The sequence below is a fragment of the Cornus florida genome, unplaced genomic scaffold (assembly GCF_030987335.1).
Source record: "Cornus florida cultivar Cherokee Brave unplaced genomic scaffold, ASM3098733v1 CherokeeBrave_3.0.0_Hap2_Chr07, whole genome shotgun sequence".
NCBI lineage: Eukaryota > Viridiplantae > Streptophyta > Magnoliopsida > Cornales > Cornaceae > Cornus > Cornus florida.
Window position 1 is genome coordinate 2,006,931 of NW_026775577.1, and position 18,134 is coordinate 2,025,064.

At 36.0% G+C, this 18,134-nt stretch overlaps 3 protein-coding genes and 1 non-coding gene across 5 annotated transcripts; 2 read left to right on the plus strand and 2 right to left on the minus strand.

The window, feature by feature from the left end:
• Positions 1 to 477: 477 nt before the first annotated feature.
• Positions 478 to 4,107, plus strand: LOC132315708 (glycerol-3-phosphate dehydrogenase [NAD(+)]). 2 transcript variants are annotated; one of them, XM_059814067.1, is made up of 10 exons: positions 479 to 938; positions 1,102 to 1,178; positions 1,292 to 1,364; positions 1,862 to 2,079; positions 2,169 to 2,276; positions 2,603 to 2,704; positions 2,805 to 2,925; positions 3,022 to 3,076; positions 3,177 to 3,225; positions 3,627 to 4,107. In XM_059814067.1, exons 1-10 carry the CDS (start codon positions 770 to 772, stop codon positions 3,807 to 3,809), a joined length of 1,155 nt encoding a protein of 384 aa, XP_059670050.1. In that variant the 5' UTR covers positions 479 to 769; the 3' UTR covers positions 3,810 to 4,107. The 2 variants fall into 2 exon arrangements, with proteins under 2 accessions (XP_059670051.1, XP_059670050.1); XM_059814068.1 differs by lacking the exons at positions 1,102 to 1,178; positions 1,292 to 1,364 and having other exon boundaries at positions 478 to 938.
• A 5,940-nt stretch (positions 4,108 to 10,047) lies between these two features.
• TRNAT-UGU (transfer RNA threonine (anticodon UGU)) lies at positions 10,048 to 10,119 on the minus strand. Its single transcript has one exon. It is a non-coding gene; the product is annotated as a tRNA-Thr (tRNA).
• A 1,296-nt stretch (positions 10,120 to 11,415) lies between these two features.
• Positions 11,416 to 14,047, minus strand: LOC132315709 (uncharacterized). Its single transcript, XM_059814070.1, has 2 exons — positions 13,437 to 14,047; positions 11,416 to 12,146 (listed from the first exon to the last, which is right to left on the minus strand). Exons 1-2 carry the CDS (start codon positions 13,983 to 13,985, stop codon positions 11,826 to 11,828), a joined length of 870 nt encoding a protein of 289 aa, XP_059670053.1. The 5' UTR covers positions 13,986 to 14,047; the 3' UTR covers positions 11,416 to 11,825.
• A 1,149-nt stretch (positions 14,048 to 15,196) lies between these two features.
• LOC132315711 (ras-related protein RABB1b-like) lies at positions 15,197 to 18,019 on the plus strand. The gene is made up of 6 exons (XM_059814072.1): positions 15,197 to 15,439; positions 15,567 to 15,706; positions 16,107 to 16,189; positions 16,899 to 17,103; positions 17,226 to 17,294; positions 17,822 to 18,019. Exons 1-6 carry the CDS (start codon positions 15,394 to 15,396, stop codon positions 17,912 to 17,914), a joined length of 636 nt encoding a protein of 211 aa, XP_059670055.1. The 5' UTR covers positions 15,197 to 15,393; the 3' UTR covers positions 17,915 to 18,019.
• The last annotated feature ends 115 nt before the right edge of the window (positions 18,020 to 18,134 follow it).

The window sequence follows — 18,134 nt, forward strand, 5'->3', positions numbered from 1 at the left end:
CATTTGTAATTATTTTTCTTAATTCAATCAAAGTGAAAATCAACTTTTAAAATTGATCAATCTGTTATTTAAGACTCCTAATTCTATTTATGTATAATTTTCCCAAAAATTAATAGTGAAACAATACGAGTATATACTATTTACATTTACCCCACACAAAGTCCATAATGATACATTTCTTTCATTGTAGGAAAGACTTGTACATAAAGAATACAATATATTTTTTCTATACAAGTATTTTTGAAAGAAGGAAAGATTTGTTGTTCAAGTGTAATAACATTAATAAGTTCATACATAAGTCACACACTTCTTCTAAGTCTACTCTCACAATTTCACTCTACATTTTGTGACTTTCACATTTTTACTTTTTATAACCTAGATTTTGTCAATTTAAATAAATCAAGGAAAGAAAAAAAAAAAAAAAAAAATCAAGGAGCAACTACAATTTTACGAGGTAATTTAGGGGGAGAGAGATTTGTTCCTTGTTTCATGTTTAATGGTGTCCAATTGTTGATTCGTTGGGGAGAGAAAGAGAGACATGTGTGGTTACTTCTAATTTTAATGTTGAAATCATAGAGTAGATCGCCAGATTTAACACGATTACACATCGATTGTCACGAGACGTGTCTGTCTTCTCCGCCCAAATGAACCTCCACCTTCCCATATATTATCATCTCCTCCTCTTCCCTCTCTCCTAATTTTCATCCCTTCCACCTTTCCATACCCCATTACTTTCTCTCTCTACCCCCCTCTCTCTCTCTATATATTCATGGCTCCATCCCAGCAGCTGCCACTAGAAGAAGAAACTGCATCGGACAACAATACCCACAATGAGGTGCCCATTAAATCAAGAGTCACCGTTGTTGGCAGTGGCAATTGGGGCAGTGTCGCTGCCAAGCTCATTGCCTCTAACACCCTCAAGTTCAACTCTTTCTACGGTAACACATACATACATATATATATGCATTTATGTATACAGTTGGCATGCAAAGAACCCAGAAATTTTATAGCATCAACATGCATATTTTGTGTTCCAATTGATGAAATATACGATTGAATGAAAACCCATGTTGAATTTGGATGTGTAATGATGAAATTCAGATGAAGTTAGGATGTGGGTATATGAGGAGGTATTGCCAAGTGGTGAGAAACTCACAGAGGTCATCAACAACACCAATGTAATGTCCATTGCACTTCCTTTTGCTATATATATATGTGTGCGAGACTGTGTGTGTTAAAATGTTTGTAATAAATTGCTGTAATCTTTATGTAGTTCTGTTCTTTATAACAGGAAAATGTTAAATACCTTCCTGGTATTAAGCTTGGCAAAAATGTTGTTGCTGACCCAGACCTTGAGCATGCAGGTACTAAATCTGATAATATGAAAATTTGTGTTGACTGATTAACTAATTAATTAATTCACGAGTCATGATACAGAGTTCAACAATCACACAACTCCGACGGTTTCATGTGACATTAGCCCCCACTCACATTAAAAACTTGAACTAGTCTAATTCATTGATGAGTCATGATACGGACAATAGGACAATTCTGACTGTTTTCATGTGATTTCATGTGGGTGGAGTCCGACAATAGGACAATTCAGACTGTTTTCATGTGATTTCATGTGGGTGGAGTCCGACAATAGGACAATTCTGACTGTTTTCATGTGATTTCATGTGAGTGGGGTATGACGTCAACACCCCCACTATTTATATTATCGTTAGTTCGAGTGTCGAACTCCATATCATTTTCCTTAATTGATAGTAAACTAATTAAGCCATTACTTAACTAAGCTTATGGTATATATTGTTTATGTTAAAACTTTCTGAAACATTTAGTTGGGGAACTATATATGCAGTGAGTGAAGCAAATATGTTAGTTTTTGTTACCCCACATCAATTCATGGAGGGTATATGCAAAAGGCTAGTCGGAAAATTAAGGGAAGATGCAGAAGCAATTTCCCTGATTAAAGGGATGGAGGTGAAGAAAGAAGGTCCATGCATGATCTCTACCCTAATCTCGGAACAGCTAGGGATTAATTGTTGTGTTCTAATGGGAGCTAACATTGCTAATGAGGTGATTGAATCAAATTTCAGTTTGATTTTATATCTCCTTTTAGCCCATTTAGGCATTCGTTATGCTAAAGATTAGAGACTACTATGCAGATTGCAGTCGAGAAATTTAGCGAAGCAACAGTTGGATACAGAGAGAACAGAGAGATTGCAGAGAAATGGGTTCGGCTATTCAGTACTCCTTATTTCATGGTCTCAGCTGTGAGTGCAATAAATTTATGCTATTCAATTTTATAGACATTCAATTTATAATGCTTAAACCTATCCAAAATCATCTACATGGAACTATATGTCAACTCAATTACTTAAAATAAAAGTAAAAACGGATAATTTAGAAGAACTGTGATAGAACATGGAACTGTAATTGGAAAGAATGGAAAAAGATTCATGTGGCTGACCCCATTCATGTGTGATATAGGCAAGGATGATGATCATGTGATAGAACACATGCATTGCTATTACCGAATAGTACCTAGCAATTATTTAACATGCATTATTTGATGGATTTGTTTTTATCGAAAAAACAGGTTCAGGACGTGGAAGGGGTCGAACTATGCGGGACTTTGAAAAATGTTGTGGCCATAGGAGCAGGTTTTGTGGATGGCTTGGAGATGGGAAATAACACAAAGGTAAAGCAATAGCTTTAACAAGCTTTAAACTCATTGCTCCAAAAGGCACACAAATAGGAAAAGTAGCATTTTGACTATTTCTGTGATGATGATTTATTAGGCTGCAATAATGAGAATTGGTCTCAGAGAAATGAAGGCCTTCTCCAAGCTGATGTTCTCATCTGTTAGAGACAGCACCTTCTTCGAGAGCTGTGGCGTAGCCGATCTCATAACGACTTGCTGTAAGGAATCCGAATAGTTTCTTTCCTATCCTATTTACGTGTGTGTGTGTGTGTATTGCCTTCATGCATCGTACATTTATTGTTTTGATCTGGCAGTAGGAGGAAGAAACAGGAAATGTGCAGAGGCTTTTGCTAGGAATGGCGGGAAAAGGTTTTACTCCTTTAGCAATTTGTTTCATGTACAAATTTTTTTTTTTTAGTAAAAGATTAAATTTTAGATCAATTTTTACCTTGCTTGTTCCCATCGGCAGGTCTTTCGATGAGCTTGAAGCGGAGATGCTGCAGGGCCAGAAATTACAGGTAAGATACCAGACCTAATTTATAAGAAAAATCAGTATATTGGCATTAATGTGTTGCACTTGAATTAGTTATTATCTAAGTAAATTCACACAAAAGGGTTTTTGGGATTGTTGAAGACTTGTACCTATAAACTTGAATTCCTATGAAAATAGTGTTTATTTACAATCTGTTGAAAAAAATAATAGAAATGTTGAACACCATGTCCAATTCCATATTCATAGATGAAGTGATACACCAGAGGCAAGTATATTATATATATTCAATAACTTCTATTTACAAATCCTTAAAGATCAAAGTATATAGAAGTAAACAAGTTTTTAATGTTTCCTAAAAAAGTTGCCGGATGGAAATAGTTTTGCTGACTATTCCATATTATCCTAACATTGTTTAAATTTTTGAAGGGTGTTTCGACAGCAAGAGAGGTTTATGAGGTTTTAAGCCACCGGGGATGGTTAGAGTTGTTCCCTCTTTTCACAACGGTGCATGAGATCTGCATTGGTCGTCTTCAACCGTCAGCCATAGTTGAATATAGCGAGCACACGCCCAAGTTCTCCTTGGTTGAAGGCTCTGCTCAGTTTTACTGATCCTCTACAGAAAAGGACTACTTTGATCTATTATACTTCAATCTTGAATTTCTTATAATTAGCCTCTCTTCATCAGTGTAACGAGTGTTGAATGCAAGGCTAGGACAAACTTTGCGTGTTAAATTATATAGCATTTGACATAGGTATCAAATGCCGCATGTAGGAAGCTTCAGAAGTCTTCCCCGTGTTTAATGCATATGAAATCAAGGTTTTAGAGTACCACGATATTTATTTTTCCATTTCCATATGTATGATTTTTCTCCCAAATTTATTATTATTATCATTATTGATTTTCATATTCCATCTTGCATTGGGTGAGTGCGGCAACAGCACGATGTTGTATTGTAGGAAATTGTATTGTAGGAGACGACTATGATCACTTACACGTGTGAATGATCACAGCTGTTCTCAGTAGTACATTACCGTGTAGTGTAAGGCGTTGTACTGTAGGAGACGACTATGATCGCTCACACGTATGAGTGATCATAGCTGTCTTCAGCAGTACAACACCATGTAATGTAAGGTGATGTATTATAGGAGACGACTATGATTGCTCATATGTGTGAGTAACCACAGTTGTCCTGAGTTGTACAACACCGTGTAGTGTAAAGTGATGTACTACAGGAGACGACTATAATTGTTCACACGTGTAAATGACCACAATTGTATTGAGTTATACAACACCGTGTAATGTGCAATAGAGAATCCTTGCTTATGCACAAGAGCTGGACTCTATGCAGTCAGGCTGTCGTTACATAAAGAATTATTCTTTTGGGACTTAACAAGAAGAAGCTGACCAAAAAGAAAATTTTCCACATAGAAGTTGGCTCGAATGGGAAAGAACAGGAGTAAAAACCAGGTATCTGACATGATGCAAACCACAGCCTAAAAAATTCGAAGGGCAACCCCAGAACTTCTCATTTCATTCCAATATATATATATATATATATATATATATATATATTTGAAAAGTTAAGCAAGCACGTACACCCACAAACTGGACTAATACCCATTTAGTCATTTCATTCCATGGTTAATTTTGATTTTCCACCAGCCAATTTTGCATTGGCCCAATTCATGTTAATATATTCTATGTTTGTATGACCTAATTTACCTGAATTTCCGGTTTATCATACTTCTATACCTAGGATTCAAGTTAAATTTAATTAAAAAAGGAGGTAAAACGAAAATTATAGTATGAGCTAAATAATTTTCTGTTTAGACACAGTGTTACATGAACTTTGACTAGTTTTATACCAATAACGTTACAGAAGACACATGATAAAAGAGATATTTTTTTGTACAATTATGTAACATGTTAAATTATGGATACATATCCAACATGTCATGTACAATCTCCATACCATATCAAATTGTCATGTTCTTTACTTCTCCCCCTATTACTATGAAAACAGACTAGTTATATTTGACCTAGTCCAACAACTAGTGGAGTTGTCGGACAAGGACCCTTTCCTGTTGTACACCATGGGTATTGACCATTGTACAGCATTTGATGGCTGTGATTGGAACGCACATAAATAGTTGCAAACAATGTGTGTGTATGTTTGTTTCAATCGTAACCGTTGACAGCTCGGGTTGTCCCCTGTATCAAGAATAGGGTGTAATGGGCTCGGAAGGACACTAACCAGCCTTCATCAAGAGCAATGGATGAAATCTGAATGATACTCAAATTAACTACGAACCATGGTGTTTACTCACGCACAGATAAAGTACAGTCATGGTCTGAATGAACAACTCAACCTTTTTATATGTGTCACGAACAGAAAATTGGACCTTCATGATCCCATGCTATATTGGGATTCATGGAATTAGAGTTGGAATTGAAATTGACTCAAAAATTTTAATTAAAATTTTCTCCAATTCCATGCAGCCGCCGAACACAACCATAGAGATTTTGGACCATTGAATAATAAATAAAAAAAAAACCTGCTGGGTTTTACAGTTGATGCAATCCTCACAACTCCTAAAAGTCAGAACAGAAGCTGGGGGAGGGAGGAGTCAGAGGTCGAGTGAAAATGAGAAAATGAAATTTCGTTGCAGTTCCAACAAGTTGGAAACATCTAAATCCACTGATCAAACTTTCCAGTCCCAGCACAACTTTTTACAAGGCAAACTACAGCCAAAATCCCATGTAAGGATAACAAAATAGAAAACGATAGAAACCCTGATTGATTTTTGTCACCGATTGATGTGATAATCATATATATAAACAACCTAAGACAAAGCGATCTACCTCTGTCTTGGTGACTTTGGGTCGTGACTTCCAAGCCATAGATCAAGGTTTCGAAACTGGTTTGGAGAAGAAAGAAAGAAAGAAAGAAGGAAAAAAAAAAAAACCTAGGAAGAGCGAGATATCTACTACTGACTAGTCCTGGTTTTTTAGCATTACTCCAACAAAGTATACCAACATAAAGCAAACACTAGAGCTTGTAAAATATTTTCACAAGGAAGTGCAGAAACATATTTTAAAGGCAAGAAAGAGACTTACAGCTACAAGATTTTGGGTATTTCTACTTATCAAAAAAAAGATTTTGGGTATTTCCATACAGTTGAATTAGCAGCTGCTTTTTTATGCAAACACAAGTTAGACCTTGGGAGCAAAACATCCACAAAAGTTTAGTGGTCCTCAAGGCACAATTGTTCACCATACAATGCTTTTAAAAAACAATTCATAAAATAAGATGATAGGGAATTGGCTTAGGCTAAATTTATCCCACACTGAAGATGTCCACACAGTGTAAAGGAGAAGTAATAAACGAGACAATAAAATAGAAGGCAACCATTGTGTCACTGTGTAACCAACAAATAACAGTAATTATTAGAAATATACAAGTAATAATAAGAAACAAAGGAAGAAACAAGTTAACCATCGCATATTCGTTCAAAAGCAGAAAACAATAATCCAATTTACATGTCATTCTTTGATTACCAAAAGAGCAAGAATTACTTTATTTTGGATAAAAAGTTTCATGATCAATATTTCTACTATAATCCTATACATCTGTATGGGCGAACCCTTCTGGGATAATTTCATTTCCAGAAACTTCATAAAATTTCACACGCATAATTCTAAAGCTTCAACATACACCCGAATCCGTAAACTTCCAGAAACTAATTCTACACCTGATATATATGTCTGGAACCCAAACCATTCATGCCACACCATCACCTAGTATTCTTTTGTTTCCACCAAATCAAGAATTTGCCAAACATGTATCTCTTATTTTTAAAAAGAAACATTTGCTAAACCTGCATAATAGAAAATCTGGGATGCAAAACTAAATAAGACCGAACAACAAAGCCTAATAATGACCATTAAAAAGATGGAGGTAACAATCCACTCACTGGGTAAAAGAATCATAACTAGATATAACACCACCACCTCTACCTTCACATATGTAGATAAACAAGAACAATGTTTCTGTTTTAACTCCATAAGTATATAATAAAGCAAATGCATAAATATCTACCATTTTTTTCACAAGGATAGACTACATCCCACAAAATAAACTAAGATGATGAGACAGCTAGTGAAGCCAGCCAAAACAGCCTTACAGACCACTATTAATGATTCCAAAAGAATAAACAAGCATAGCTGAGGCAATAGGCGTTCCCAAAGCATTGAAACCCCGTATTGACTAAAGCATGAGGTGCTTACCCGAGTGAAGCAAGGTGCTAATTTTAAAACAATTCAGAAATATATGAGAAGTTAAATTCTATTTATATTATATTTATAACATACAAGTTACAATTACCATCGATGTAATCATCATTTAACACTAGTAAGTCTCACTCAACTCGATGATCAAGTTTCATATAAAGATCACATTTCATAACCTGTATCATTGAGACCATCAGTTAAATGATTAAAATTTCCTAAAAATTTTATCTACTAACGTGTACCATCCTAGGGCATCGATTTTGTGCAGTTAAATAAAATAAAGAATGATCCCACGTCAAATCAGTTTCACATACAAATTTCTAAAATGTCAAATACATAAAATAAAATAATAATAAAAAAGAGCATCCAAGGGCAGCTTTAACATCATCATAATCACAATTCGAACTCACTTCACTCCCACCAACACTAAATTCATAGCCTTTTAAAATGCTCTTCGGTTTTCAATGGATCCAATGGGGCCACGAATGAAGCCAAATGGAGCCAAAGATATTACCACAAACACAAAACAGAACTACAAGCAACATGAACAGACAATATTGTTTTTATCTGGCTTCTTAGGTTGTTTCTTTCATTTAAATTGGTAAGAATAGTTTGGACAGTTCAAGCTAGACAATTTTCTAAAAAACCTTAACTTCATTGGGACAGTCACATTCACCTCATCAATTGGTAAAGGCACCAGTCTAAGCATTAAGCAATGTCCAACTAAATCTACTTTACCTCAGTTGTCTTAAAGGCTAAAGCCATGTAATCTTAAGGTGCCGTAGTTGACCGACCTTCCCTGTCAGCTTTGGTCACCATCATGGTTTTTTTTTTTGGTCAGGCAAGTACTCACACACACTTCTGCCCACGCCCGGGCTCGAACCCCTCCCCTCCTCTTTGAGGATAGAGAGTTTATAACATTGGGCTAGAGCCTAGAGGCCCTTTGGTACCATTATGGTTGATTTTACCACTATGGAATATAAACCATACACAATACAAACCAATATAAGAATGGTCATTACAAACTCAAACAATATAATAGAGTCCCCGAGTAATGCCTTGTAAGTTGCAACTTTTAAGCAGGTTTTCCATGCATAAATACTCTTGAAGAATGGAGATTAGCATCTCTAATCTCCCATGAGTGGACAACCAATCTAGCTTTAACTAAACATGGTTTCAAATAGCAATAAGCTGCAATACAGATGCTTGGTCTCTGCTTGCATACAACTAGCTCCTGCCTTAAGTCGCATGAACCTTAGAATGCCTACATTGTACTCGTACATTTGGGATGAATCATACATGTAGACAAGCTGTCCAACACAAAATCATGCCAAAATATATTCCAAAACACATAGAATCTAAAAACCCAAGGTGAGCCTAGTTAACTGCATAAAGATCAAATTCTCAAACTACACCGAAAACAGTCCAAAGAATGAATAGTAGCTGTACTAATCCAACATTTCTACATAGCCAAGCAATACGAACATAGTATAAATACCGATAAGATATGCAAAGCAGATGCTTGGTCTCGGCTTGCACACCTCTAGCTCCGGCCTAAAGTCGCATGAACCCTATAATGTCTACACTGTTCTCAAACATTTGGGATAAATCTTACATGCAGATAAGAATTCTAACACAAAACCATGCAAAAATATATACCAAAACACATAGAATCTCAAAAACCAAGGTAAGCCCAAATAACTGCATAAAGATCAAATTCTCAAACTAGGCCGATAACAGTCCAAAAAATGAATAATGTCTATGCTAATCCAATATTACTAAATAGATAAAAATTGAACAACAGATACCCTAATAATTCCAAAAAGATCCACCACCTATTGATAATGAGTAAATTCTTCTTCCAAATCAGAGCAACACAGACAAATTTTAACTTTAGTTAGATCTAAGATGGAACAATAAACAAGTTCAAAAGCATCCACAAAACCTTCAAATTTCACCAAATGAAGCTAACTAGCTCTCCTCAGGCGCTTTCTCAGCTTCCTTAACTTGTGCTTGTTCATTTTCTTCTTCCTCTTCTTCTTCACGCTATCTGCCCAAATCGTCGGTGAATTGCCGTTAACAAAATCAAAGGCCTCAGATTGAGCCAACCCAGTTGAAAACCCAGGGTTTAGAAAAAACCCAAATGAAAAACTTGGGTAAAACTGCAATTGTTGAGAAGGGTTTGAAATTGAATCCTCCGTTCGGGGTGAATCCGAGAAGGGAATGAAATCGACTGGATGGGGAAGGTGTGGATTGATTTTAGTGAGATTGGGTTGGTGGTGAAGATGAGTCAAGAGTGGTATTTCGAGATTCGGGGATTGTGATTTGTTGAAAGCGGTGATGATTCTTGAAGCAGACTGATGTCTGAGAAGTTTGTGGAGAAGAGAAGCCATTGAGAGATCGATTGAGTGAAGAAATGATCTCCAATTCTGGAGTATGAAGACGACGACACTCTCCACCTGACAAAAATTTATCCACTTCCTTAAATTGGAGAGAGCAAAATGAAACGATTTTTGGTAAACCCTAAAAAATTGGAGGAGCAAAAAGACATAATTTTGCCCCCATGCAGGATCGAACTACAGACCTTCAGTTTACAAGACTGACGCTCTACCACTGAGCTATAGGGGCTCATGTGATTCAATTGGGATATGAACAAAAAAAACGACAGAAAATTGTGCACCTTTAAGATCATTGTTGCAAAATTAATATTTCTGACACGGAAATAAAAAGTGACAGCAATGCTATTCAGAAAATTGTGCACCTTTGACATTATAAATTTTTTAATAAGGCAGTGCAATTTCTGAGTTATTTTAGGAGAAGAGAAAGGGCTAAAGCTAGCACGTGGATTAATTGAAACTATGACTATAAATAGAGCGAAATGAAAATAGTGAATTCTAAGTAATTGGGAAAAAAGAATAGTGATACTCAGGCCGATGAGTTTAGTAGAATTTGTTAATCGATTGTTTTTTATTGATCATTTACTCGAGAGATAAGCAAGTGGAGTGTCCCATTTTCTGATTTATTGCATACATTGACCACTTAAAAGTATTCGGCCAAAGAATTGTGCCAAACTTTTTGGCTTTAAAATCATTTTCCTTGGAAAAAAAACTTGGGTGTTACTGTTGTTGTTGTTGTTGTTGTGCAATATTAAAAGTGTGTCACATTTTTGTGCACTCCTGTGATAGAATATGAAATGAAAGGTATAAAAAATTTGAAACTTCGTTTTTTTTTTTTTTTTCTTTTCTATATAAGTTCATTAGTTTTATTAAGAGAGCAGAAGCCTGGAAAAAATTATGCTTTAGCCATTAGTTTGAGAGGCTGCTAATGGTGGTTTTTTTCAACAGACTGCTGCACGCTTGGAAGTAGTCAAATTCAACCTGAGTAGTAGGATCAAGGACTGCATTTCAACATGCACACAAAATGTGGAGAACTGGATCATGAATAACAGTTCTTGGCTTAATTTTCTGCGGAACACAGGGAGCAGAAGAACATGAATTCTAGATTGGTCCTTTCGTGTGCACAACCATAACAAAGATATATATGCAGGGGCTATGCATTTGATCTCATGGCTTGGTTCCCTAGCCTCTCACAGAAGATTCCAGAAGCCCTACACATCCTGGACATGTTGGCACAAGTGCACTGAGCCATCAGAGACTGAACTACTACCAAAGCGATAAGCCAGAAGTAGCTTCACATGAGACTGCTGCAATTCACCTCACTCAAAGTTCAAATGCGAGACAAATGGTTAGCTATCATGAATTAATCAGCTGTCAAAAGTACGTGGAAGGCATGTCTTTTATACGTTCTTATAGGTTTCCTCATTGTTCGACTCTAGCCTATTCAAATTTCAGTAGCATCTTTACCATTTACTGTTTTTCTTCCCTCAAGTTAATTGTTTGAAGATTAGGTTGATAACCAAGATCATTTTCAAATTCAACAAACATTTCATTACATGATAATGCCTACATAACATTTCATTTCATTACATTATACTGTTCAAGAGCAGAGAAAGTTGAGCATAAATTGCTCTTCACTACCATAAATCCACCACCACACTCACTGAAAAATCACAAGCAACCTTCTCAAACTAAAATGAGATACATAAGATATATATAGTACTTTCTTTGTACACACGTCTACTGCACCACCTAGACATGATCAACCTCTCCATTTGCATAACCAGACTCTTACGGCGCCACTCTTCCTAGAATTCTACTCTCAGGAGAACCTGGAAGCAATTGTTAGTTGCAGCGACATGGGGTGTGAAGCTTTAGAGGTGATCCTTTACTGCTGGCAGATACATATGTGAACACAAATGTTCTAAAAGAGGAAATTCAATCATATATAGGTTTGAAGTTCTTGTAAGCTATCACTGCATAAAAAGGATCTGAACCAGACAACAGTCCCAGCAACTTCATAATCCCACCAAAAGGCGATTTGTCCTCTTGAGCACCACCAGCAGATGGTAACTTCCGAATAATTTCTGGTTGCGCGAATCCTTCAACGCATTGGAAGTACTGCATGACCAGTTGTACTCGACTGTATGCAGTCCCATCTCTCCATGTACTAATGGCTTTTTCATAGAACATTCGGTTGCTGAAGCTAACAATGAATACACCACCAGGCCTTAGCACCCGAAACACCTCAGCAAATACCTGTAATAACAATAGTCAATTCTGAGCTTCATCTTATAATTTGATTTTACTTTGATATGATAGTGAAATGGAATTTATATAGGCATTCAGTGCTTAGAAGTTATACGTTGATTAACATAATTAAATTGGACTTCAATGACTATAAGTTGGAATGAAATAGAGGCCAATGTGAAGAGATTGAGGAGTACAAAAGGACTTGATTTTCTGGTCTCAATCAAGAGGCATCAGGAGAAATTTACATACCACAAAAGAAGAACACAGGATAAATCAAAGAGTGATTTCGTGAACTAGGCTGTGTGTACAAGAACAGCAATTTCGTGAACTCAACTGTGTCACAAGGAAACAAGAAATCCGACCATCTTCCCTTGGTTCAAAAAGGGGAGGTCGAGGGTTCAAGCCCCAAAATGAGAGCGTGTGTTGCTTGCTTACTCATACTTGCATTCGTCATGAAGAAAAAGCTCGGTAGCTTGCATAGAAACCATAAAATAGAAAGCCCAAGACCACTCTCTCTAGCAAGTTTTTTTTTATCTTTTCTTTTTAATCTATGAGCTCACTATTTGTATGACATAAAGATCTATGACATATGGGCATGGTACATCCAAATAAAATGAAGCTAGCTACCAAATTGATGTAGCACAATTGGACCAATAGTTACAAGTTAAATTCTCAAAAATGTAAAAGCACATCTCTGTATTTACTCTCTGCAAATTAAGGTAACCAAACCAACAAAGAGCGAGGTAGCTAAAATCAGTGATGCACAGCTTGAAACAGAAAAAGGAACTACAGATGTGAGATATTTGACATATATGCCACCTACCAGATATAAGCCCAATGATTATATTTTGGATTGTGAAGTAGGAAGTCCACCACAGGCTCAAGTGGTATGTCCTCATCTTCGGAGAAGGTTGAGGGTTCAAGTCCTTTAAACCGCGTCATAGTGAATGTGTGCACTGAGTTGGGTGCGTGTGTTCTTACTTACACAGAGACCATAAAAAATAAATTTTGATCAAAGTGAAGGAATAAATGAATCTGGATCCCCTACTGTCGAGGGGCATCCCGTGTAGCTTCCTGTATTACTAGTACAATGCACTAAATCATACTGCAACAGCCTCGTGACACAGTGTAACACCATGAAATAACAGAGTGTAACACCATGAAATAACGATGTAACATAATCAATGTAAAGTTGTTGCATATACAAGATATTAGCTATTTCTATCATAAATTGGAAGGGTCAAGGCTGCATATCAATTTTGTTGAATACACACATACAGAGACAATCCAACTGACCTTTTCAGGCTGTTGAAGGTACTGAACACTAACTGTGCACAAAACAGCATCAAAACTGCAACTCTCACATTCAAGCTTTTGATCCAGATTGAGATCCTTGACAAAGAAATAGTCCAGCCTCGGGTTCTTCGCGAGCTCCTGAGCATTGAGTCCATGCCCCACCACTCTCTTGTACTTGACCTCTTTAGGTAAATGGCTAACCCATGAGCTCATAAGATCAAGAATCTCCATATTAGGTTGTAACAATTCTCTGTAAAGGTTGGTCAATGAGGAGATGAAGTTGTCATCCACATGGGTCACAAAACGCGGGTAGGCATAGAATTGTCTGTCAGGGTAGGCGTCAAGTTTGGTTCTGCCTTGTTGGGTGAGAACCAAGCGTTTGATTTTGCCTGCTGAGGTCTCTTCTGTTTGGTTGTTTTCATGGAAGGTGTTTGATATTTTTGTAGTTGAAGGGAGGCTTTTGGTTTTGAATGGGAATGAAGGGGAGGTTTCTAGGTTGGTTGGAGAAATTGGGTGCCATAGCTTGAGGTTTGAATGAATGGTGAGCATGGGTCCTTGATTAATGAAGTTTTTGAAAGGAAAATGTCACACACACATATACACACACATAGACACACAAGTATGTATGGTGATAGATAAGTAATTAGTGGTTCTTAGAGGGCCAGGCTTTTTCTTGTCTCAGTGGTAAATGAACAAGCAGTGCATAAATGACTTAGGGCCTGTTTGTCGACCCATTTAATTTCGTGTCATGGGTGGTGTACAGTAGTAGAGTATAAATTATTATAAACCTTATGATTGAAACTATTTTCCTTTGAGTCGGAAAGATTAGACCGATTTGTTATGCAGAAGGCACAAAAAAATTAATTAATATGGTAATCAAATGGTCCCACTAACCTGTCTATTAAAACAATATAAATTTTCAAAGATAAAATTACCCTTATATTACCTTCTTGTATTCATCCTCCATTTTTTAGATCACTTAATTAAAATCATCGTTTAAAAAATAATTATAAATAAAAATTCCATAAATTTCTTTTATAAATTTCATTAGAACACTATGTCTCTCTAGATAAATGTATAATAATATATAAATTTTTTTAAAAAAATCATTAGAATATATATATATATATATATATATATATATATATATATATATATATATAGATTCTTAAGCATACATGTATTCAATCTCCATAATTTTGTTTTTAAAATTTTATCAAAACACTCCCCTTTGTTAGCAAACCAATACCAATTAGTATTAAAACTTTTAATACTAATTGGTACTAATTTCCTAACACCCTCTCCTTTATATATATATATATATATATATATATGTTTAAGAATATGCAAAATTTTGCAAAACATAAAAATAAATAAATTTTTTTTAAAATTTTCACAATAACTCTAAAAAAAAATGAAAAAATACAAAACAAAAAGTGGAGTGTTGTCTGTATGGCTACATGAAAAAAAAAAACAGAAAGAAAAGTAGTGATGTCGGAGATAACATGAAAGAAAAAGTACGGTGGTATTTGTGTATCATGATCGGGAATCAATAATTGTAATAGAGAAAAGTGTAAGAAAAGAAAATAAAGAATGATTTATCTGTGAAATAGAGATGGATAAGGAGGGATATTAATATAAAAAACTATATAAAATATTGGCATATTTGTCTGTGTTAGATTGGGATTTTGATAAGCCTGAATATTTTAGGAGTAGTAAACAATTTGATAAGCTTGAATATAAAATTCTAGCAGAGAATTATACAAATTCGGAAAGCTGAGACAATTTTGTATAACGTGTCGGTCTTTAAATACGTCAGAGTGTATGACTTTAGCGTTACTCTCTTTCTCTCTCTAACTTTTGGACTAACAAGTTGCTGCTACATCGAAGCGTGGCGTTTCAACCTCTTTCAGGCCACACCACCGGAGAGAGAGCTATCGACGACGTCGTAACGGGAATGTCTTACGACTATCTGTTCAAGTACATAATCATCGGAGACACAGGTACGACCTTACCTTACTCGTCTGCCTTTCATCAAACCCTAATTTTTATAATCTTATATATATATGTATATATAGATGTGTGTATATCCATGTATTTGACTTTTAGGGTTCGCTTGGGACTTGACAGGTGTGGGAAAATCCTGTCTTTTGTTGCAATTCACCGACAAGAGATTTCAACCAGTTCATGATCTCACAATTGGAGTAGAGTTTGGTGCTCGCATGGTCACCATCGATGGCAGACCTATTAAGCTCCAGATTTGGGACACTGTATTTACTTCTTCTCCGATATATATATTTATACTTTCAATTTTACCTTTTTTAATTTTATTGTCACATCCATAAAGTTTTAATTGAAATTATATAGTAAGATCTAAAAAACCAAGACTAATACATGGGTTTCAGCTCCAGCCTAATCTGTTTTTTTCAAACAAAAATTTGAAAGTAGGAAAATAAGTGCTTTTGGAGCTCCAAGTTTCCAACTTAATTTTGCCAAATTTGTTGCCAATACACATGCTATAATTAACATACAGAGATTTTTGGGCTTCTTATTGATTCACTTCTTGATCATTCATTTAGATTGTAGCTCCTAAATTTTTGATGAGGCCTGAATTTTAATGTTAAGAGTATATCAATGTGTTCTAAATCAAGAACTTGGGGTTTGTTTCAGGCGGGACAGGAGTCCTTCAGATCAATCACCAGATCGTATTACAGAGGAGCAGCAGGGGCACTTCTGGTTTATGATATAACCAGGTAGGCGCATATTTTCGTCTGTAAGTGTCCACATGCATTTGTTCATTTTCTTATTGAAATGTATCTTACTTGAAGTGATCTCGGACTTTTGATATGATCCAAACCATGCAATTTAGAATCTTCAACTTTGGACCTCTCTCCATGAGTGTTCGGAAACACTCTTTATTGGAGAATAGTACATGGACAGACTAACTCCAACACAAGCATAATGCACACAGCATGCACACCCGCTCAAACACAAATATAAGTTAGTTATTGATCTAAGAGGATAGAGATATTAGAACATTGTTCCTGCACAGCGATAATATAAGAATGTGTTTGCCACATCTTCTGTTAAATAGTGAAGTATTAGGATTGTACAAGTCAATGATGTATGGTTATGCTTCCAAAAATTGTCCGGCATTATTAATAGAGTTGGTCTGACATTCTTATCGTAGATCTTTGTGTTGCATGAGCTTATTTAGAGTTTATGAGTGCCAGCTCTTCGTTCTATTCACTCGGGATCAATCCTCATACAGCTCCATATCTTTATCATCTGGAGTGCTTGCTTAGGTCGATTCGTGAACCTTTTATTGTCCTAGACATGAGCGCATGTGCTCATGTGCCAATTGGGCTCTCGCACAATAATAACTTTTACTCTCCGCTAGGATTTCTGTGTGTACAACTTGGGAGTTTCTGACCTAAACCGCGAAGATGTTTTCTTGACTAGGAGGGAGACTTTTAATCATCTAGCGAGCTGGCTTGAAGATGCTCGGCAGCATGCAAACCCCAACATGACGATCATGCTTGTAGGTAACAAGTCTGATCTTGCCCACCGGAGGGCTGTCAGCAAAGAGGAGGGCGAACAATTTGCAAAGGAAAACGGGCTTCTATTCTTGGAGGCTTCTGCTAGAACTGCCCAAAATGTTGAGGAGGTGATATAACTCAACCTGTCTGACCAAGCTTTCATTTCATTTACTTGCATCAACGGTTTGAAAGCCTCGTTTTGAGGTTAACCCAAATTTTATGCTTAAACTAATATAATTATATCTTACAGGCCTTTACAAGGACTGCTGCAAAAATACTTCAGAAGATCCAAGAAGGGGTATTTGATGTATCAAATGAGGTGAGGTGCTAATTCATTGCACTTAAGGGGTCCCATATGTTATGGAAGCACAAATTAGAGATCTATTTATTCTCACTTATTCTCATCATACTGGCATTGTTCCAAACCTGCATGTCATGAACACAAGTCCGTATATTAGACTGTATGTGTGTGCATAGTGTCATTACAAGAAGCACATTGCCCTCATCTTCTATGCTAAAATTGATTAATCCAAATGATTATATGATTTATTCTCCGTATTGAATAAGAGTAATGATTTAGAGTCCGAAAGTCGGACAGATGATGATGTTATAATGACATAATCATATTTAATGACATCATGATGGTGTCATCCCCCATTCACATAAAACAGTTGGCTACATCAAACTTTCGGACTACTTATCATCATTCATTATATATTAGATGGTTAGGGCTGTTCTGTGAGGTTTGTGGCTTCCATCTCTGTGAAACCAATTTTTTTCCTTGCATTCATATCGTAGAGATTTATATGTTACGATAACCATTTTTTTTTTAAATGATAATTGCAGTCCTCTGGCATCAAAGTTGGATATGGCCGCCCCCAAGGTCCATCAGGTGCAAGAGATGGTACTGTTGCTCAGAGTGGTGGATGTTGCAACTGATATTATTATAGACAGCACTAAATTATGTATTACATCTATCTGTGAATTCTCTCTCTTGATTTGCCCATCGCCATCAATGAAATTAGTCTTTCAACTATTATAAAACTTAAATATACATAACAAATTTCAGTTAATTCAGTTATATATTGTGATATATTTGGAAAAATGAATTTTACACCATAACCAAATCAATTAAACATTTTTGCCCATTCATTAAAAT

What these genes read in the sequence shown, in the direction of transcription:
- LOC132315708 (XM_059814067.1), top strand. Translation starts at nt 770, where the DNA reads ATGGCTCCATCCCAGCAGCTGCCACTAGAAGAAGAAACTGCATCGGAC. An exon ending in CAAGTTCAACTCTTTCTACG is followed by an intron (nt 939 to 1,101) that starts GTAACACATACA and finishes GATGAAATTCAG; the next exon opens with ATGAAGTTAGGATGTGGGTA. An exon ending in AGATGGGAAATAACACAAAG is followed by an intron (nt 2,705 to 2,804) that starts GTAAAGCAATAG and finishes ATGATTTATTAG; the next exon opens with GCTGCAATAATGAGAATTGG.
- LOC132315709 (XM_059814070.1), bottom strand. Translation starts at nt 13,985, where the DNA reads ATGCTCACCATTCATTCAAACCTCAAGCTATGGCACCCAATTTCTCCA. An exon ending in ACCTTCAACAGCCTGAAAAG is followed by an intron (nt 12,147 to 13,436) that starts GTCAGTTGGATT and finishes TTGTTATTACAG; the next exon opens with GTATTTGCTGAGGTGTTTCG.
- LOC132315711 (XM_059814072.1), top strand. Translation starts at nt 15,394, where the DNA reads ATGTCTTACGACTATCTGTTCAAGTACATAATCATCGGAGACACAG. An exon ending in AGCTCCAGATTTGGGACACT is followed by an intron (nt 15,707 to 16,106) that starts GTATTTACTTCT and finishes GGTTTGTTTCAG; the next exon opens with GCGGGACAGGAGTCCTTCAG. An exon ending in CTGCCCAAAATGTTGAGGAG is followed by an intron (nt 17,104 to 17,225) that starts GTGATATAACTC and finishes TATATCTTACAG; the next exon opens with GCCTTTACAAGGACTGCTGC.